The sequence below is a fragment of the Sorex fumeus genome, unplaced genomic scaffold (genome assembly GCF_029834395.1).
Source record: "Sorex fumeus unplaced genomic scaffold, SorFum_2.1 ptg000045l, whole genome shotgun sequence".
Lineage (NCBI taxonomy): Eukaryota > Metazoa > Chordata > Mammalia > Eulipotyphla > Soricidae > Sorex > Sorex fumeus.
This window is the reverse complement of record NW_026606102.1, coordinates 1,309,181-1,331,490: the sequence shown is the minus strand read 5'-3', so window position 1 is coordinate 1,331,490 and position 22,310 is coordinate 1,309,181. Positions and strand designations below refer to the sequence as shown.

The following is a 22,310-nucleotide window of genomic DNA, read 5'->3' as shown; positions in this document are numbered from 1 at the left end:
AGTAAATCATGGAGTGGACAGGGCAAGTGCAGTCTGAGTAGCAAGAATGATCATTGAATAATTCCTAAGTAGAAGCCACATTGGTATGTTCTAGAAGCAAAGACCATGCTCTTGTCCTAGGAATAACAAAAACCAGTGCTCAGATGTAAGGTCTCTTGGACCAGTGTTTCTCAAGTTTTCTCTGACCATGGTCCCCTTTTTCTCCCTGTTTACTCTGTGGTCCCCTGTCCTACCAGTTAGCCCCCTGGTTTTAAGTCACACCCTGTCATTTGCACAATTTTCACCCATGGACCTTTGGAATATCCTGGGGACCCATGGAAGGTCATATACTCCCCTGGTGAGAAATGCTGCCCCAGTAAGAACTTTGGCTTTGGTTCTTACTTTAAGTGAAATGGGGCCCAGAGGGAAGGTATCCCACCAACAAATGATGTGATCTCAATTAATTGAGTAAAGAATTACCTTGGCTGGGGCTGGGGAGGTTGTGCAGTGGGTAAGGCCCTTGCCTTGCATATGACTGATCTGGGTTCCATCCCCAGCAACCCTTATAGTCCTTTGAGCCCCACTAGGGGTAATTCCTGAGCATAGAACCAGGAGTAACCCTTCAACATGCCGGGTGTGACCCAAAACAGCAAATGAAAGGAATTTATCTTGACTGCTTAGACTTTTTAAGTTAGGGAGGTAAGACTAGATGAAGAAGTACAGTTAGCCCAATCAAAGATGTGCTTGTCTCTAAACTTAGGTGGTTGTTTATAAGCACTGGTGGCCACTATCTCATAAATCTGCAGTATCCTAAGATCAGTTTTTCTGAGATGTGATAGAAGTTTGTGGATGTGAATATGGGGAGGCAAATCTGAATTGAAAGAACCAAGTGTGGGGCCCATGAGATGGCTCAGTGGCTTAAAAATACCTGGCCAGCAAGGATGAGGCTGAGTTCGAACCCTAGTGCTACTCACTCAGTGCCAAAGTGATCCTCATAGCTCTACTGGTTGGGAACTCCTGCCCCCTCATAAGGCAGGAGTTGCAGGGGGAGAAATCAGATATTCAATCTAGGAGAACAGATTCAGTTAAAAGGTAGGATTATCAAGATCCAGAAAGAAGATACAGGAGACTAAGGCTTCAACCAAATGATAGATCTTACTGGATTGAAACCAGTGCTTGCCACTGTGAACCAAAGCTATGACCAAATTGTACTTAGACCCAGGATGCATAGACTCTTAGCTTTCCTGGGATATCTTTGGGGTACAGCTTGTCACTGGGACAGAGTCAGTTCTTCAGGGACCCGAGGACTCTCGAACTTCTTACTCTCCTGGTGATCCCTGAGATCGTCCTCAGTGATTGAAAAGCCCAGACTTCCAGAGCCAGAGGTAGAAATTTATACACATACACAACAGCATCCTTCACGAGGTAAGGAGTGTTGGTCCAGAACCTGGGCAAAGTTGAATTGGTTATTCCTGTCACACTGTTATTTCTTTGTGTGACACAGATATTTTGTTTGCTCTGTAATCTCCTGTGATGAAAAGAACTTATAATCTCTCCAGGGTTTTCTCCTTTGTTGTGGTCTAGCATATGTCATTCAGGAAATCTGACCCTGTGTGTTAGGTGTTCTTTCATCAAGCAGTGAATGGGCTAAGCAGTGCAGAACGAGTTAGACAGGAGGTTCAGTCGCTCCAAACTCGAGGCAGAAGGTAGAATTGGATTCATTTGATCACTACTTCAGTTAAAAGAAAACCCGAAAACACGCTGACATATCACCAGGCCTGGAGAGAAGTGCAAAATGAGAGAGAAAACAGAGGATCCTGTCTAAAGGGAGGCTTTTTTCGCCCCCTCCTCCAACCATTTTTGGAAACACAAATTCTTTCCCTTTCTGAGGTAAATAGCAAAGAAATGCTACCTACCCCATAGGAAGCTCTCACTCGGATTTGACTGCAAATCGATTTTCTCATTTGATATCTCAAAGAAACTACTGACGAGGTTCCAGTTGAATGCTTTCATGTTGATTGCGAAGTCATTTGTATTCGTATCGAAAATAGCCACTCTGCAATGGGAAGTGGCAGGCCCTCAGCAAGGAAGAATAAAAGGACAAAGAGCTCTCAGCCCTATGTGGCCGCAAGAAGCCAGACAAGTGAATGGACAGGAACTGAGTCCCTGAGGCTGGGATTCTGACGGGGCTCCAGCACGTCAGGATGTTACGTGTTACTGAGCTTCCTCCTCCCCGCCGACATTCGTGGATATGGTAGGTGTGGGACTGACCTTTTGCTGACAGCTCAGGAATCGAGCTGGGACCGGGTTTCGGTTTCATATTGAAAACAACAAGAAATTTAAACTAAGCAAAAAGTCTCTGGGGTTCTTCTGATGCTTTGTAAAAGCATGTGACGTTTAGGAGGGGAGGAAATTAATTTGCATACATTCCTATGCTAACATTGCTTTATATGATCTTCTTTTCTGTAATGATAGGAAGTGAATTTGAGTCAGGGTTTTCTATAAGAATAAATGACCTGTTTCCTCAGACCAGAAACAATTTTGTGAATGAGAGTCATTCCCTTGACTTGAAGTTTAAAATAAGACTGTTTTTGAAAAAGCTCTTCTGCGTTAGACTCTTGCAAATAGGAATATAAAGTAAGGAGTGGTGTTACTACAAATTAGAAAGGTACTTCCAAATCTGCATATTTTATACCCTCGGATATTTATTTGGATCTGGATAATGAATACTTGATGAGCATTTAAAAAACTTATCTTTAAGAGAGGTACAATAGAGATCTAAAATTTCTGCATTGTTTAAAATCTTTCTATTGTTTGTGAACAGAGACTGCCTTTTAAAGTTGCACAGGAAGGAATATGGAATTATGGGTAGGTGGGAGACCATGGGTACCAGACAGCTGTCTGTGTGATTTTAATCTGATTTACCCTTGTATCATTTCATTGTCCCAGATGTACATACATCATAATGAAGGAATATGAGCAGACATTTAAATTGGGGCCCTTCTTGGTTGGGAATTAACTTTCGTTGCTCCAAATGCCAAGGTTTCAGAGGTTTAAATAATGGCTGGCATAATATTTTTATACAGTGCCTAGCACAAACTTCAGACCATTCAATAAATACCTTTGGTAGTATTCATGAATAAATTAGAAAAGTAAAATATTCTTGCCCTTAATTTTGAGCATAAATCACTCAGACAGATGAAACCTCAATTTTTCCTGGACACATTTCTTTCCTAGGGTCAATTAAAAATAGAGGGAATATGAAATGAACTTGGATTTTTATTTTTTCCATTGAAAAATGGAAATTGAGAGAATTTTTAATAAGTAGGTCCCAAAAGAGCCTTTTCCTTTACTTTAATTGAAGGCAGTCAGAAACTTTAAGGAGTAAACTTTGGATTGGAAAAAAAAAAAAATATATATATATATATATGAGACAGTTTCCTAAAACTTGATTAGATAAATAGGCTTCTTAATAATTTTTAAAGCTATAGTATATAACATATAACCACTGTGTTTGGAATTTCTAAACAGAAGATGTATTTTAAAAGGGGAAAGTTATTTAAACTTAGGTGACTGAAACTTTTGAGAGAGATGAAATGCTTATTCATATCTCAATGGACCTCCAGAAGCTTGTGGGCAATCTAAAGCTATTTCACTGAGATAAATACCTCCTCGAGAACCAGATTAGTATGATTGGAAACTCTAGCTTTGATATTTGACAATTATAAGATCTCAGGAAAATCTCTGTACATACCTGTACACCTTTCTGATTTAAAAATGAAGTAATACTGTTAGAAAATTGAGTGATATCATTAATGTACCCACAAATAGTTATATGGTATGTGCTTACTTGTGGCATTTAAGTGAGATAAAAGTACTTAGAGCAAATCAGTGCAACAGATATTTGCCTCTTCATTCAATGCTGTAGCACCTTCATATTATTTTTAATTTTGTTAACATTTTACTGGGTATCAGAGACATGATGCAAAGAAGATGTTCTTTGTACTGCTACGGTGTTCAACTCAAGTTTTTAAAAATTCTACCTATCATCGAAACATATGATTTCTTCACCTTTCCAGAACATACTTAATTGCGCACTTATCATGTACTGGGTACTGGGAAAGAGATACTAGGTACTGGAAAAGACTTTTGAGATCCAAGACTTTTGAGATCAGATAGAGAAAACCCACAAACAATTCTAAATCAATGTGCAAAAACAATAATCCAAGCTAAAATAATAGTCCATATATATATATATGGTTTGCCCTGAATATACTTATTGGGCTTAAAAGAGGTCATTTATACTTGAATTTTGATATTAAAGTGGGTTATAAGTAGATGAATAATCAGGGGGAAAAAGACCTTCCAGGCATCATACAGTTTAACATAATTCATTTGGGCAAGGGTTGTGTGTTTGTTGGTGAGGAGTGGGCGGGGGGGGGGGGGGGCTGTTGTTGGGGGGAGGGGAGTGATATGGCTACTCATAATCATAAGAAAGGAAGTACTTTCTTGAGACAGTGATGAAAATCAGATGGAGATATATAAACCCTCATAATAGTTTCAACTTTATCCTGACAACCCACTTGACTATTCAGGGTTTTAAAGCAAGGAAAGATATAAACCAAGGTGTGGGGAAGAACCTGGGGGCAGAGCTTTGTCAGGGAGTTTTCTATGGAAGCAAATAGAGATTCTGAATATGTAGTTATAACCTGTTATGGGGGGGAGAGGGAGTTTGTTTGTTTGTTTAGTCACGTCAAAGATTGTAAACATAAATGCTGCTGCTGTCTCGCTGTACATGTGTGTTTTCGAATCTTTGAGGTAACTAATGGTATTATCGGTCCTTACTTGATAATTTGTAGTGATCAAAATGGAACATCTGTATAACAACTGAATTAAAAGTGGTAGAATGTTCTCAAGGTTCAATATCTAAAGGCTAGGAAACCTGCCCTGAACTTCCCTTATCAACAAATTTATCAAAAATTTAGCTCATTTTTCTCTTTTTATTTCCTTTCTTTTCTTTTTACTTTACTTTCTTTCTTTCTTTCTTTGCTTGTTTGGTTTTTAGTCCACTCCTGCCTCTGTGCTCAGATATCATTTCTTGAGGGCTCAGGGGACCATATGGGCTGCCAGGGGTCAAACCCAGTCAGCTTCATGCAAGGCAAAATCCCTATCCACTGTACTATTGCTTTGGCTCTGATTAAGTTCTTTTTGTATAACTCCTACCTTAAGCTTAACTATAAATTTATCTTTTACTTTTCAGTTGATCAAATTTGATTTTCATTTTTTAAAATCACTACTTTCATACATATTTTCTCTGTTGAACTACAGTTAGCAGTGAATTCAGGTGAGAAAATAAAATTGAGTTCTACATTTTCAATTACACCCACATCAATTAATTATATATAAACAATCACTTAGATGCACTATGGAAGCAGAACTTTAAAGGAACCCTAGGGGAAATCTTGTAGCAATGAAAAATTGATTTTATAACACAATTACTCCCCAATTTATTTGTCTCATGCATATCTTTTTGTACTACCCAATAGAAAGTACTCCTACTTATAGTATGTTTATTAGGTGCAATAAAAAGCTTAACCCACACCACACCATGCTGGCTACCATGGAAATCATAATTATTGATTTTTTTTAACAATTCCAGGAAATAGGCAATGCATTTTTTTATTCTTTGAAATAATAGAAAATCAATGGAATCTAATAACATTTCCCTCCTAAATATTCCAGGGGCTGGAGCGATAGCACAGTGGGTAGGGCATTTCCCTTGCACGCAGCCAAGCAGGGTTCAATTCCCAGCATCCCATATGGTCCCCCGAGCACCACCAGGAGTAATTCTTGAGTGCATGAGCCAGGAGTAAGCCTGTGCAACATCAGGAGTGACCTAAAAAGCAAAAGAAAAACAAACAAACAAACAAACAAGCAAAACTAAATATTCCACAGAGGGTATTAGCTGAAACTAAGATCCAACCTGGACAGCTATTTGGTTATAATCCTGTAGGTTGCTGTGTTGTGGATAATTTAATACTTTAGTGCAGAGAAACCCAGTTGCTTTAATGATCTAAGACAGCACCAGGAAGAAAAGATGCCAACCCCCCCCAAAAAAAAAAACAAACAAAAAAACAAACAAACAAACAAATGTCGGAGATCAGATCCCTATGATACAGATAAGTAACCAATAAACTTAAATACCAAAACTTACATACATTCTCCTGGGCTGACAGTCAAATGAGAGAAACAGGCCGCAGAGAAACTCACTGAAACCAACAAATAATTTATTTGGCAGGAATAGAAACAGCAAAGAATTTTTTTTAAAAAAAAAACTGTATTTCTGCTTTTTCTTGGTGCTATGAACCTTATCCTTCTCTGGAGACTATGAGCAGCTGAGTGGAATGCCTGCAAGCCTTCCTTAATGAAGAAAATTGTATATAATATTTGAGGCATAGCATGACTCCTTCCGGGCCCGCTCTATTTAAAGGATCTGCAGACAATTTGCCCAAGCAGAGCTCCCGCTTCTAAATCAGAGCCATTTCTCAGTCATTGCTGATTTCCTGGGTTCAACATGATGCTAGGTGGCAAGGAGGTGGGGCAAAGAAAGGTGAAGGCACATGCTTCCAGTTGGGTGGTGTTGGGGGTGGGGGGTGTGGGGGTTGGGGGAGGCAGGAGCGATAGCACAGCGGTAGGGCGTTTGCCTTGCACGCAGCCATCATGGCCGACCCGAGTTCGATTCCTCCGCCCCTCTCGGAGAGCCCGGCAAGCTACCGAGAGTATCTCGCCCGCACAGCAAAGCCTGGCAAGCTCCCTGTGACGTATTCGATATGCCAAACACAGTAACAACAAAGTCTCCAATGGAGACGTTACTGGGCCCGCTCGAGCAAATCCCATGAAATCATTGCCTTTAAAAGAAAACAGGCATAAGTTCTTTTTTTTTTGTTTTGTGTTGTTTTTCCAAGACAGAAAAGCCCAAGAAGCAGCACATTCTTCAGTGCTCAGAGCTTACAGGGAACCTAGTATTCTAAACTGGTGAAAGGCAGATGGCGTAAGCTCAGTTCAACAGAAGACCTAAAATTACCCTGAAAGTTGATTGCAGGAAGGAATGTCAGCTTACTTCTGAGACCTTTGTCTCCATGAGAAATATAGCTTCCTCTCATTGCACCCTGGAATCAGCTAAGAAAAGGATCTCCAAGCAGACTGCAGAACAACCTCATGATGAGAAATCACTGCCAAGAGAAGCAGACAGCTCATCTGAGAGAGACCCTCTTCCGAGGGCCACCTCCAAAAGCACAGTTCTGCTACTACAGGGGGTGCTGGCACCCACACACGCTGTAGGGACTTCCTCTCTCGGAATATCCCTGCCTTCCAGCTCTGTGTGCCAGTCACTGGATAGTAGTGAGTGGCTAAGACTTCCTTCTTAGAGGAACACAGTAATTTAATTTTCTTGCGATAATTAGAAGGTCGAGGAAAATAAACCTCTTAACTATATTCAACTTATCCAATGATTACAGCATGGATGAAATTAAGCATTTTAAAAGATAATCAAATCATGAAATTAGTATTTCTATCAAGGCTATTTGTGTCAACTAATTAAAAGTTATCTTATTTCAATTACCATGCCAGTGGAATCAACTTCTAGTGAAATAATGCGATTGTGTTTGACATGAAATAGTTCTATTTCTTTTTTTTCTTTTTTTGCTTTTGGGTCACACCCGGTGATGCACAGGGGTCACTCCTGGCTCTGCACTCAGGAATTACCCCTGGCTGTGCTCAGGGGACCACATGGAGTGCTGGGAATCGAACCCGGGTTGACCCCATGCAGGGCAAACGCCCTACCCGCTGTGCTATTGCTCCAGCCCCAGTAGTTCTATTTCTAGCACAATCTTTCTTAAATTTTAGGTTACCCAAATTTCAGTGCAGATGAGGTACAGGGAAATATCTTCACCACTGTTAATGTTAATCCCATCAATCTTCTTTCCTTTCCTCTGACAGAATGTAAATAATTTCATTATTTAATGAATATTGGTTGAGCTTGCTAGTCAGTGGTGCTCTGTACTCAGTGGGCCTGGTGAAACAGTGTTTACTAAAAATGAATCCTTTTCAAATTTCTCCCACAGAGGGAGAGATACAAACATACAATCTGAACATGCCATAGGAGAGCCATCTACTCTGCTCCCAGAGACCTGTGGGAGAGCGGGTGGAAGTGAGATTTGACATTGGTCTAACAGGCTAACAAAGGAGGCATTTAGACAGAAAAGCAAATGCTAAGGGATGGAGACAGGCCTGCGCAGGCCTGGCTGAGAAGACAATGTCTACACTATCACTTATACATGTTGCTTATTTTTGTCTTCCCTCCTCCCACTGCATCCCCCACTATACCCCTCCCCTCACCACAACTGGATCAGAAGTTCTATGAGAGTAAAAGTGTTGTTCAATTAGATAATGAAAATATTCTCAATGCTTAGTCCAGAGTCTGGTCTAAAATGAGTGCTGAATAAGTAATTTTTTTTTTTTTTGCTTTTTGGATCACACCTGACAATGCACAGGGGCCATTCCTGGCTCTGCACTCAGGAATTACTCCTGGCGGCGCTCAGGGGACCATATGGGATGCTGGGAATCGAACTCAGGTCAGCCACATGCAAGGCAAACGCCCTACCCGCTGTGCTATTGCTCCAGCCCCCTGAATAAGTGATTTTTAAGAAGAGGGAGAGAGGGAGGGAAGGAGGAAGAGAGAGAGAGAGAGAGAGAGAGAGAGAGAGAGAGAGAGAGAGAGAGAGAGAGAGAGAACGAGAACATGTGTGGTAATTGGATAGATTGGGTAACTAAACCAGTTTGAGTGAGGTGCAGAGAGGACACTGGACAAACCTTGGTTTTTTATCCTCTTACTCCTTGAAAATACTTGGCTAGAAAACATTTTATTTTAAAACTAAGAGTCACACTGTAACCTCTTTTCTGAGAGCAGAAAAATTGCAGAGAACTCTTTGTCACTGAGAAGTGTCTTAAGCTACAGGACAGAGCGAGTCAAGATTAGACTCGCCCATAGTGTGCAGAAACCAGATCATAAGTGTTCAGGCTCTGTGGTATTTTAGGAATCGCCATGCAATGGCATTTAGTGTTGCCCTTTGAGATTGATTTTTCAAGTATGCTACAGGAATCCCCGTGGCCTTTCTGAGAGGTGGATCCCAGGATGGCTTTCTTTGAACCAAGCTTGGGAACCAAGCTTGGGAAGAGTCAATATAGGCTTTCACAGACTTTATCTTTACTGAGAAGATGAAAAAATTGTAGACAGAACAGAGTCAAAATTCCTTGCTTTAATTACAAAGGGCCAGTCTTCACATTGAAATTCATAGTTTAAGATACTGTACAGTGCCTACTGTTCATTTTTGTTTTGTTTGGGGGCCACACCACATAGTGCTCAGGGTTTATTCCTGGCTCTGTGCTCAGGGATCACTCCTAGAGAAGATCAGGAGAGAATATGCAGTGTCAAGAATAGAACACATTTTGGGACATACTTTTGATAATACCACTTATAATAATCTGTACTGACATATTTACTTATGTGATTATTTAATGTGTCACTGAAAATCTCTCTAAACTGTTTAAGATCCAACTACCACACTTTGCATCCCACTTATTATTGGAGTATTTGTCATTTTACTTCTCGTTGGGTTGTATTTCTTGAAATAGTAAGCTTTAATTTTTTAATTTCCTAAGCAAATAAAAAGTATTAAATATAGAAAAAAACAGAACACAAGTCTGATGCTTGCAAGTAAAGTGCCCTACCTGCTATACCGTCATTCCTTATTCATATATATATATATGCAATAAAAAGAAGGGATTATATATGCATCTCTTATACTTTGTTATTTGAAAAGATTCAAGATAGTGACATATTCTGAAATCACCACATAACAGTTTCCTTTTCCTTCTCCAAACATTAAACTATTTTGTTTTAAAACATTATATATATATATGTATATATATATATAAACTCTATGTCATTATAGGGTACTTTTTATCACTTAATCGCTTAATCACTTAACTTCCCGTTAGTCGTCGATTTGCTCGAGCGGGCGCCAGTAACGTCTCCATTTGTCCCTGTCTCGTGCTAGTGTAGCCCAATGGCATCTGTTCGCTCCGGGAACATGAAGGGCCTCAAACCGATCGTTCATGATCTTGACGAAGAAGTCTGACCATCTGGTAGGTGGGCGGCCACGCGGTCTTTTGACATCCCGTGGAATCCAGTCAGTAACAGCTCTAGTCCAACGGTGGTCTTTAAATCTCATTACGTGACCAGCCCATCTGATTTTCGACACCTTGGCAAATGAGACAGCGTCCCTGATCCTTGATCATCGACGGATGTCAGAACTCTGGATTCTTTCTCTCATTTGAGTGAAACGTGATATTCCAAGCATAGCTCTTTCTATTCTTCTTTGGGAGACCTGAATAGCGTTCTCATCTTGTTTGCGTAGGACCCAGGTCTCTGAGGCATATGTTAATGCAGGAGAACAGTGGAATCAAAGAGATGTGCCCGGAGCCGGAGGTTCTTCGTCCTCTTAGCTATTTCTTCGACGTTCTTGAAGGCGTTCCAAGCCGCTCTCTTCCTCCTGCGCAGCTCGGGTGCCAGGTCATTTGTCATGTTGACCTCTCGACCTAGGTACACATAGCTGTTGCATTCGGAGATGGTCGTTCCATTGAGAGCGAATGGGGCATCAGGAACAAGGCTGTTTCTCATAAACAAGGGTACTTTTTATGGCCTCAATTATTTTTTCTAGTAATTCATTGTGTTAATACTAGAACCCCTATATTATAGATTAAAAACTGAATACTAGATGGTATTAATTTCCCATTTTTATAGAACCAAAATTGAGCACATTATGAATATAGACTCAGGTCCATCTGATTCTAAAACTGTTGCTCTTTCTCTGACATGATCAGGATATTTACTATGACAACAAGTTTGATTTTTATTATTACAGTCTTCACATCTTTTAATTTGATTGAGATAAATTATTTAAATTATTTGTGTCCTTTTTTTCTTAGTTGACTTTAAAACAATGGATGCTCACCTTGCATGTGGCCAACCTAATTTTAATTCCCAGTATCTCATATGTTCCCCAAGCCCTACCAGAAGTAATCCTTAAGCACAGAAACAGAAATAAGTTCTGGACACATCCTGATGTGGTCCCCAAACAAACAAAATAGTGAATGCTCTTGACTAAAACTATGTCTAGTTTTGCCGAAAGCAGTCATACAAACATTTTTAAAATGACACTCAGACTAGAAGGGACTATAGAAGAAAAATAGTGTGTTAAGACTGGTATAAATTAGAAATGACCCTCCGCCTTGTTATTAAGTTTGTCTAATAAGGCATTTGTTACCCTAACCCAGTCTTTACATGTCAATCATATGTCAGAAAATATTCCCCTATACTTTTCACTATTTTGGTTAATTCAGTCACTGATTCATAAGTATTGGCCAAACGTACCAGGAAAGCTAGCCCACAAATTTGTTAATATCAAAGTACTATACAGTGTGAATGGTTAAAGTACAGTACCTAAGTTCCTTGCTTGCTTAGCCAACATGGATTCTTTTCAATCTGGCAAGATATAGTCAACACATGGGATAAGTTGGAGCACAAACCACAAAAAAAGGTAGAGGAAACTGATAGAAACAAAATTACATGGAGAAGAAGCTCCAATTGCAGGGCCTGTAGCGCGAGATCTTCTCATTAACAAAAGGGCCTTCCTCCATGGATTCGTCACACATCAGGATGTCTTAGAAGGAAAGAATGTACCAGGGATGTTCCACAAAAGTTCACCATTGAATTTGCAAGGTGTAGGATGATTTGAATGTCAACCAATATTTGCTGAATGAATGAATAAATGATCCAGGATATTCAGGTCACTTGGACAAGTATAGTTGTCAATAAATTGTTAATTAGCTTCCTGCATGGTCTAATTAGGCTCTCACCTCTGGCACCACAGCATTTTCGAGATTGACTTACTAGATACTATTCTCCATAAAAGAGATGGGAAGCTGCAGAAGGTGTCTCTCTAAACTTACTTGTAGATATTCTAATTTCCTTTTCTATAGCTCTAGAATCCAGTACTTATTTCCTTAATCAAAACAAGTCCAGGATGGAAATTAATAGGATCTAATTTCCCACAAGGCAGTGGATCAACTGAAATCAAAGATACTGCTGTTCATTGATTCATTTAGCTTTGTCAAAAAGAAAAATTGTACGCCATTCTGTGCTTCGTTCTAGGATAAAGAAATAAACAACATAGAGTCATTATTCTTTAGGAACTCATGTTTAAGCGGGAAAGAGACAGACATGAGTGAAAATATACATTACAATTTGGTGTCTGTCAAAATTAAAGAATAAATTAATAGGAATTGGGTAGGGATAAGTGAAGAAAAAAATGTGAAGACCTGAAACAGCTTGGTAATTTGGGGAAAACAAATGATGAAAGTGGATATTAAAGGTCACATCTGGAAGAGAAAGGCAGAAAGTTAGGCATGCCACATATCCTGTAAATCTGTTGAGACTTGCAAAGATACGAAGACTAGTTTTTTAATAAAAACTGTGAGAAATTATGAAGTTTTTTTAAGTAGGGAGTGACATGGCTAGACTTGGAATTTGAAAGGGAACTGGTTTCGGAGAGTGTTGGAGTAATCACAGAAGAGATGCTTGTGTTATAAACTAGGTCATCTATGGTCTGAGAGAGGAAACCAACTCAAAAAAAAAGGAAGTGAAGATAGAATCTTCCAGGCTATGTAAACACTAGGGTAGATACACACTTGTTTACCACACTGACACAGCTTGGCAGACCACTGGCTAATAAAACAGCTTTTGTAGGTAAGGAAAGGCCCAAATTTGCTTTTACTGATACTGATGTTGTTGATCAAATCTGGATGACAAAGTTTCTATCACGGTTTGCTTTGGGGTTTTGTGGGGTGTATGTGTGTGTGTGTGTGTGTGTGTGTGTGTGTGTGGTTGTGCACACATGTGTATCCTTGTGCATTCATTGCCTAGTAAGTTCTTGGCACTAAAACACAATAACATAGTTAAATGTATATTTACATACAATAATTACCACATTTAGAGTGCCTAGAATGTGGTGATTTGTGTGCCATTTTATTATCATTTTACAGATTCAGTCATTCAGGAGCAAGTTTCTTCTAAAAGATGGAATTGGGATACAAACCCACATCCATCTGGCTTCAGTGCTTATTTTACTATCACGCTGAATGAAAGGAATAGAGAGGAATACTGCAGCCGGCAGTCGGAGAAACTTTAGCACTGGATCACTTAGGAAACTTAGGCTTTTAATAGTAGTACTATAGCACTGTCCTCCCACTGTTCATGGATTTGCTCCAGCGGGCACCAGTAACGTCTCCATTGTGAGACTTGTTACCGTTTTTGGCATATTGAATACGCCACGGGGAGCTTGCCAGGCTCTGCCGTGCAGGCGGGATATTCTTGGTAGCTTGCCGGGCTCTCCAAAAGGGATGGAGAAATTGAACCGGGGTCAGCCGCGTGCAAGGCAAATGCCCTACCCACTGTGCTGTTGCTCCAGGCTTTTAGTACATGGTATATGGTGTGTATGGTGGCTTTAGATTTGATTTATTATCCATTTCGCTTCTAAATGAAAGGAAAAGGAGGAAAAAAAGAAGTCTTCTGGTTTAATCCAAATAGAAGCAATATCAGTAGACTGCTTGTCTGGTTGACAAGATGTTTGTGAAGCTAGCCTAAAGCTTTAGTGCTGACATCTGAACCCGTGTTTTTTGTTTTGTTTTAATTCCTTATTGAAAATTTGAGTCTCCTATGTCATGGACTTTGCTATATTTTTGAGTCTTTTATTTAGATAAATAAACATCATGTATATTACCTGATTGTATAAGATGGAGTGAGTTGACAGGCTTCGTGCACCAGAGACTTGCTGGAGGATTGTCCACATTTCTATTGTTCTTGACCTATCTGACTTTCTGGAAGTGACTTTGAATCTTATCCAGTTTGGTATAGGCAATTTTGAGGTTGTTGGTGTTTGCTCAACAGTTTTCTCTCCTATTTTGTACTTATTTTATCACAAACATTGTTTGCCAACAAACATCTCCAAGAGAAGGAGAGACAAGGTCCATATTCTGCACTCTGGTGAGAGTACTCAATGCCTAACTCCTGAATAACTTTTTAAAAAAATAAAGTAATTTTAAGAACGATCATTTGTTAGACTTGTTATGATTGGGGCCTTGAGAGTCCTTAGTGGCTTCAAATTTCCTTCTTTGAGAAAAAAGAGACAGAAAGGAGACCTTTACTTTAAGACTCTGTAATTAGATTAAGTGCAGTATTTTTTTCAAATTTCAGTATACTATTATATACTCAGGCAAGTAAGATTCTTCCTAAGAAGAGACACTCGCAAAGTGAGTAAATGATATGCTATGCCTAGCAAACAAAAAAAAAAGCGGTTGGCTTTGCTTTCTTCTTCTCGATTTTATTTTGAATGTTTTTAAAAGAAATGTTAATTCACAGATCACTACTTTCCCCTTTGTCAGTTTTCAGGAGGTGATTTGTTGTTATTGTTTATTTTCTGAATAAAGCTTTGAGACACACACATAGATACACACATATATATTATAGCTCATGTATGGTTTTTATATTTTAGCTTTTATTAATGCTTTCAAGATCGGAAGGATTTAAATTGTAAGGTTTTTACATCAAAGTATATAGAGTGAACCTTAATCATTTGATAACGGAAACCTTACAGGGAAAAGCTGCCATATTTAAATTAAATATTTTAGTAAGCAATCTCCTGTTTAATTTAGTTTTAATTGCATTATTAATTGACATGAACAAGATATTCTTAGGGAAAAAGCTGAGCAGATCATCTAATTGCAGCTTTTACTGCTCTGAATGATCAAGTGCCTTTGATTTGGTGCTGAGCCAGGAGGGTTTGATTGATAATATCTGTCTCAGATGTCACCCTGGGAGAAAAGAATAAAACCTCAGTAGACTTGGTGCACTGCAGCTGTCTCTGCTGCTCCAATTTCTCTGCCCCATTGACGTCATTGGGAGGTTTCAAACCAGTCCAGAGTGTCTAGTAAACCTGCACATAAATGAAATGAAGAAACAGAAAAACACTGATTCATAGTCCAGCCCTCACTCCAAAGAGGTAGCTGTTTTATTTTCTCCGATAATAGGCAGATGTTTTCTCCTTCCCTGCACTTGAAAGAAAATTATTAAAATGTCACAAGTTCTCCACCAATGTGGGAAAGCCTCAGAGAAGGAATGTGAACTGCGTAAGCCCTTCTAAAATCAGATTATATCACAATGAGACACAATTGTCCAGGGGTCTCAGATATCATAACCTGCTTCCAGCTTGTTGCTCAGAGCAGCTCTCTCGGGCAGAAAGTGGCATGGGAAAAGCTTTCCTGAGAATTGAACTCTTCTCAACACCCCGCTCCTCCCTGGAACCTGCTAGTTCCTCTTTTTTTTTCTTTCCCTACAAGGCCTTTTTTTGTGTTAGAAGAGGAGGGAGGGCTGAGGAGGGAGGGCTGACCCAGACGTTTCTATTATTCCAGAGTTAGCAAAAATGATGGACACTTTGGGTTACACATATGCACATGTATTAATGAATTTAGCAGAGAAGAAACTTGTACCTTTGCCAATCTGAGATTTTTTTAATGGCTTTTTTGTCCACTTCATACACTCAATGTATGATAAACTTAACCCCAAAATAATCTACCATTGGAAGTCTTTTCTCAGTGTTGTCCTCTAGGAATTCAGTGGATTGGTGCAGCATTCACAATGATAATGTTTCATTGCTGGAGAATTCGATCTCTTTTCATTTCAAAATCCTTATCCTCTTCCTCCTCCTCCTCTTCCTCCTCCTTTTTCTTTTTCCTCTCCCTCTTCCTCCTTCTCCTCTTTCTTCTTTTTCTTCTTCCTCCTCCTCCTCCTCTTCCTTCCCTCACCATGGAAGGCAGGAAATTACTTACCAAGTAGCTTTCCTTTCTTATCTGTTTGACTATGTATACAATTCTAGAATAATAAATCTTATTAACACTTTGAGGTTTGCAAAACCTTGTATATTCATGTTTCCTATAAAAATTCGACAGAGATCAGAAAGAAAGGGATAGACATAGAAAGATTGCATTCATCTGGGGAACATAAAGTAACAGAATAGGAAACTAACACCCAAGAATGGCCGAGATTAGTACCAGGAATTTTACTCCTTGACTTGGAGGCCAACCACACATACTAGGGGAAAAGGGAGCTCAGATAAAGAGGGGATCACCAAATAAAGGTGTTGGGAGGATCCTCCCAGGATGGGAGAAGCATGCTGAAAGTAGACTATAGACCAAACATGATTGCCACTCAATGTTTCTTTTGCAAACCACAACATCCAAAAGGAGAGAGAGAACAGAGGGGAATGCCCTGCCACAGAGGCAGGGTGGGATGGAGGGATGGGTGGTGGGAGGGATACTGGGATCCGTGGTGGTGGGAAATGGGCATTGGTGGAGGGATGGGTGTTTGATCATTGTATAAGTGAAACCCAAGCACAAAAATGTGTAAGTATGCAACTGTACCTCATGATGTCTCACTATTAAAAAATTTTATAATAAAAAAATTTTTTTTTAATTCAACAGAGAACCCTGGGAGGTAACTCCTATTCTTTCCTTCATTTTAGAAATGAGGATAACTGAGATGAGGTGAAAAGGAAAATAAAAGTTTAGGCAGAACTACTTATCTTGAAAAGGCAGAGGTCAGATGAAAATTCGATTTTTCTTTTTCTTTTTTTTTTTTAAATTTGTATTAGTGAAACACCATGAGGTACAGTTGTAGTCTTACAAATGTTTGTGCTTGGGCTTCAGTTATACAATGATTGAGTACCCATCCCTCCACCAGTGCCCTTTCCCCACCTCCAATGCTCCAAACATCCCTCCCCCCGGCCCCCCCATCCCACCCAACCTCCCTCATTCCACCCCACCCCTGTAGCAGGGCATTCCCTTTTGTTCTCTCTCTCCTTTTGGGTGCTGTGGTTTGCAAAAGAGGCATTGAGTGGCAATCATGTTTGGTCTATAGTCTACTTTCAGCACGCATCTCTCATCCTGGGAGGATCCTCCCAACACCCTTTACTTGGTGCTCCCTTCTCTATCTGAGCTGCCTTCTCCCCCAGCATGTGCGACTGGCCTCCCAGCTATAGAGTGTACCTCCTGGTACTTATCTCGGCTATTTTTGGATGTTAGTCTCCCATTTTGTTACTTTATATTCCCTAGAAGAATGCAATCTTTCTAGGTCTGTCCCTCTCTTTTTGACTCATTTCACTTAGCATGATATTTTCCATGTAGTACCACTTGTTGTAAATTTCATGACTTCATCTTTTCTAACAGCTGCATAGTACTCCATTGGATAGATGTACCAAAGTTTCTTTAACCAGTCATCTGTTCTCAGGCACTCGGGTTTATCCAGATTTTGGCTACTGTGAATAGTGCAGCAATGAACACAGAAGTTCAGATGTCATTTCGACTGTACTTTTTTACCTCTCCAGGATATATTCCCAGGAGTGGTATTGCTAGATCAAATGGGAGCTCAATTTCTAATTTTTTGAAAATTGTCCATACTGTTTTCCAAAAGGACTGAACCAGTCGGCATTCCCACCAGCAGTGAAGGAGAGTCCCTTTCTCGCCACATCCATGCCAACACCAGTTGCTTCTGTTCTTTTGGATGTGAGCCAGTCTCTGTGGTGTGAGATGATATCTCACTGTTGTTTTGATCTGAATATCCCTGATGGTTAATGATGTAAACCATTTTCTCATGTGCCTTTTAGCCATTCAGATTTCTTCTTTGGGGTAGTTTCGGTTCATTTCATCACCCCATTTTTTGATGGGGTTAGATGTTTTCTTCTTGTAGAGTTCAACCTGTGCTTTGTATATCCCTGATATCAACCCTTTATCAGATGGGTATTGGATAAATATCCTTTCCCATTCTGTAGATTGTCTTTGTATTCTGGTGACTGTATTTTTTGAGGTGCAGAAGCTTCTTAATTTATGATAGTCCCATTTGTTTCTCACTGTTTTCACTTGGTTGGTCAGTAGAGTGTCATCTTTGAAGATACTGTTAGCCTCAATATTGCAGAGGGTTTTGCCGACCTTGTCTTCAGTGTATCTTATGGATTTGAGATCTTTAATCCATTTTGATCTGACTTTTGTGCATGGTGTTAGGTTGAGGTCTAAGCCCATCTTTTTTCATGTGGTTTTCCAGTTATGCCAGCACCATTTGTTGAAGAGGCTTTCCTTGTTCTAATTCACATTTCTTGCTCCCTTATCAAATAATAGATGTTCATACATTTGGGGTTGTGTGTACGGATATTCCAGCCTGTTCCACTGGTCTGCAGCACTGACTTTATTCCAGTACCATGCTGTTTTAATTATTACCGCTTTGTAGTAGAGTTTGAGGTTGGGGAGAGTAATGCCTCCCCATGTCTTTTTCCCAAGAATTGCTTTAGCTATCCGTGGGCGTTTGTTGTTCCATATGAATTTTAGGAGTGCTTGATCAATTTCTTTGAAGAATTTCATGGATATTTTTATAGGGATCGCATTGCATCTGTATAATGCTTTTGGGAGTATTGCCATTTTGACGATGTTGAGTCTTCCTATCCATGAGCAGGGGATATGTTTCTATTTCCTCATGTCCTCTTTTATTTCATGGAATACGTTTTGTAGTTTTCATTGTAGAGGTCCTTTACCTCTTTAATTAGGCTGATTCCGAGGTATTTGATTTTCTGGGGCACAATTGTGAACGGAATTATTTTTTTTATTATTTTTTTTATGTCACTTTTCTCTCATTATTTGCATATAGGAAGGCCATGGATTTGGGGGTATTGATTTTATATCCTGCGACTTTACTGTACAGGACTATTGTTTCTAGGAGTTTTTGGTAGAGGGTTTAGGATTCTCAAGATATAGTATCATATCATCTGTGAATAGTGAGAGCTTGATTTCTTCCTTTCCTATCTGGATACCTTTAATGTCTTTTTCTTGCCTAGTCGCTATTGCAAGTACTTCCTGTACTATATTAAACAGAAGTGGTGATAGTGGGCATCCTTGTCTTTCCCTGATCTTAAAGAAAAGGCCCTTAGTTTTTCCCCATTTAAGATAATGCTTGTCATGGGTTTGTTGTAGATGGTTTTGACTATCTTGAGGAAAGTTCCTTCAAAACCCATTTTGGTGAGAGTTTTCATCATAAACGGGTGCTGGATCTTGTCAAAAGCTTTCTCTGTGTCTATTTATATGATCATATGGTTTTTATCTTTACTTTTGTTGATATGATGGATTATGTTTTTGATTTCCGAATGTTAAACCATCCTTGCATCCCCGGGATGAATCCCACTTGGTCATGGTGTATGATCTTTTTGATGAGTTCTTGTATTCTATTTGCTAATATTTTGTTGAGGATCTTCGCATCCATGTTCATCAGGGATCTTGGCCTATAGTTTTCTTTGTTGGTGGTGTCTTTGTTTACTTTAGGTGTTAGGGAGATATGCGCCTCATAGAAGCTGTTTGGGAGAGTTACTGTTTTTACAATTTCCTGAAAAAGCTTGAGAAGAACTGGCAAAAGTTCTTTGAATGTTTGGAAGAATTCACTAGTGAATCCGTCTGGGCTTCGGCTTTCATTTTGGGGAAGACTTTTGATTACCACTTCAATATCCTTGATATGAATGGGTCTATTCAGGTATCCAAAGTCCTCCTGCTTCAATCTTGGGAGATAATAGAAATAGGTTCTCTTGTTTTGTGGCATACAGACTCTCAAAGTAGTCTCTGATGATCTTTTGAATTTCATTGGTTTCTGTTGTGATGTCCCCTTTTTCATTTCTGATTCAGTTTATTAGGGTTCTCTCTCTTTCTTTCTTTGTGAGTCTTGCTAGTGGTTTATCAATCTTATTTATTTTCTCAAAGAACCAGCTCTTGGTTTCATTGAACTTTTGAATTGGTTTTTTTTGGGGGGAGGGGGTTTCCATGTCGTTAGTTTCTGCTCTAAATTTTATTATTTCTTTCCTTCGGCCAATTTTGGGTTCCTTCAGTTGGTCTTTTTTTTTAAGATTTTGAGCTGTGTGATTAGGTTATCTATGTAGGCCCTTTCTTTTTTCCTTAGGAATGCTTGCAATGCTATAAATTTTCCTCTTAGCATGTCGTTAGCTGAGTCCCATAGGTTCTGGTAGTTCATGTCTTCATTCTCATTTATTTCCAGGTATTTTTTGATTTTGTCTTTGACTTCCTTTCTGAATCACTCATTGTTCAACATTGAGTTGTTTAATTTCCAGGTGTTTGATTTGTTTTTCAATGTCTTTGTGTGATTTGCTTCTGTCTTCAACACATCATGGTCTGAAAAGATTGTTGATACTATTTATATCTTCCTGATTCTATTGAGTTATGTTTTGTGGCCTAGGATATGGTCTATTTTGGAGAATGTTTCGTGTGCATTGGAGAAGAATGTGTATTCTTTCTTTTTGGGGTGTAAAGTCCTGTATAGGTCTATTAGCCATATCTCTTCTATTTCTTCCTTCAAAGCCAATGTTCCCTTGTTGAGTTTTGTTCTTGTTGATCTATCCAGAGGTGATAAGACAATATTGAAGTCTCCAACTACTATTGTGTTACGAGCAATGTCCTCCTTAAAATCTGTTAGCAGTTATTTTAAGTATTTAGCTGTTCCCTCATTAGGTGTGTATATATTTAAGTGTGTGATTTCTTCCTGTTGTATGTATCCCTTGATAAATAGAAAATGGCCTTCACTATCCCTTCTAATTTTTTTCAACCTGAAATTTATGTTGTCGGATATTAGTATGGCCACCCCAAGCTTTTTTGAGGGAGCTGTTTGCTTGCAGGATTGTTTTCCATCCTTTAACTTTGAGTCTGTGTTTGCTATGATTGTTCAGAGTTTCTTGTAGACAGCAGAATGTTGGTTTCAGTTTCTGGATTCATTTTGCCACTCTGTGTCTCTTGATTGTTGCATTTAGCCCATGGACCTTGAGAGAGATTATTGTCATGGGTTTTTGTGCCATCTTTCTGTAGGGGTTATTTGTGTTTATAAGTGTTTTCCTTCTTATCTTACAGGAGCCCCTTTAATCCTTCATTTAGATTCGGTTTTGAGTCTATGAAGTTCCTGAGCTGTTGTTTATCTACAAAATGGTATATAGTTCCATCGAGTTTGAGTGAGAGTTTAGCTGGATAAAGTATTCTTGGTGAGGCATTTATTTCATTGAGTTTTTTCACTATATCCCACCATTGCCTTCGGGCTTGGAGGGTTTCCTCTGATAGGTCTGCTGTAAATTTAAGGGGTGCTCCTTTGTATGTGATTTTCTTCTTTGACCTTGCTTCTTGCAGTATTGTGTCTCTGTCTACAGCATCCGTCATTCTGACTATAATATGCCTTGGAGTGTTTTTATTAGGGTCTCTTTTAGCTGGCACCATTTTGGCTCCTTGGATCTGGATGTCTGCATTCTTTAACTCTGGGAACTTTTCAGCAATGATTTCTTTGACTGTGGCTTTTTCATTGGGGTTGTCTCCCTGTCCTTCTGGTACTTCAATGATTCTAATGTTGTTCTTCTTGATGTTACCTCCTAGGTCTCTGATTCTCCTTAGAGCTATTTTGAGGTCTTTTCCCATTGCTTGTTGTTCCCTATGCAGTTTCTGTTGCTCATCTTCAAGCTCACTGATCCTGTTTTCAGCTGTATTCATCCTACTGCTGAGGGCACCTACTGAGTTTTTAATTTTGTCTACCAAATCCTTTATTTGTGACACTTCTTTTTGTAGCTTTTTTATTTCTGCTCTTATTTCTTCCTGTATTTTCTCGACTATCCATTCTACTGTTTCTTTCATTTCTTCCTTTAGTTTTCTGGATATCTCCTCCATTGATTCTTTGAGTAGATCCTTGAAAATCCTCTGCATTTTGTCTCGGAATTCTTTATTGGAGAGAGCATATTTGTGGATAACCCCGGTTGAGGATTCGGGACTCTTTTATTCATCCTCTCCTTGTAGTGGCAATTTGCACTGTTTCTTCATGTTGTTTTGGTTGTCTACTGGTAAAACCCTGGAATTCACTAGTACTGTTTCCTCTTATCATGGGAAAGGATTCTGGATAAGGTCTAGAGTCTGACCTTCCTCTCAGGCATTATTCTTTGACTTATGATGGGCATCTAGTCTAGAGAAGTTTTGGAGAAGGTGCTCTTTAATATTGGGCTTGTACAGCTTCTTATGTACTAGTCTTTTGTTAGAATTGGAGTAGGCCAGTGAAGATTATTGTTGTATTGTGGTTGAGGTGGCCA

General features: G+C 39.3%; 1 protein-coding gene across 3 annotated transcripts in view; it reads left to right on the top strand.

The window, feature by feature from the left end:
• PDE4B (phosphodiesterase 4B) overlaps positions 1-22,310 on the top strand; it is a 687,840-nt gene that overhangs the window by 448,991 nt on the left and 216,539 nt on the right. The window contains exon 1 of one of the 3 annotated variants that reach the window (XM_056122178.1): positions 2,068-2,233. The exons of the other annotated variants lie outside the window; for them this stretch is intronic. Coding sequence (XP_055978153.1) covers positions 2,184-2,233 — 50 coding nt within the window. The 5' untranslated portion in view covers positions 2,068-2,183. Of the gene's footprint in view, positions 1-2,067; positions 2,234-22,310 lie in introns of those variants that run through there. 3 annotated transcript variants of the gene reach the window in all.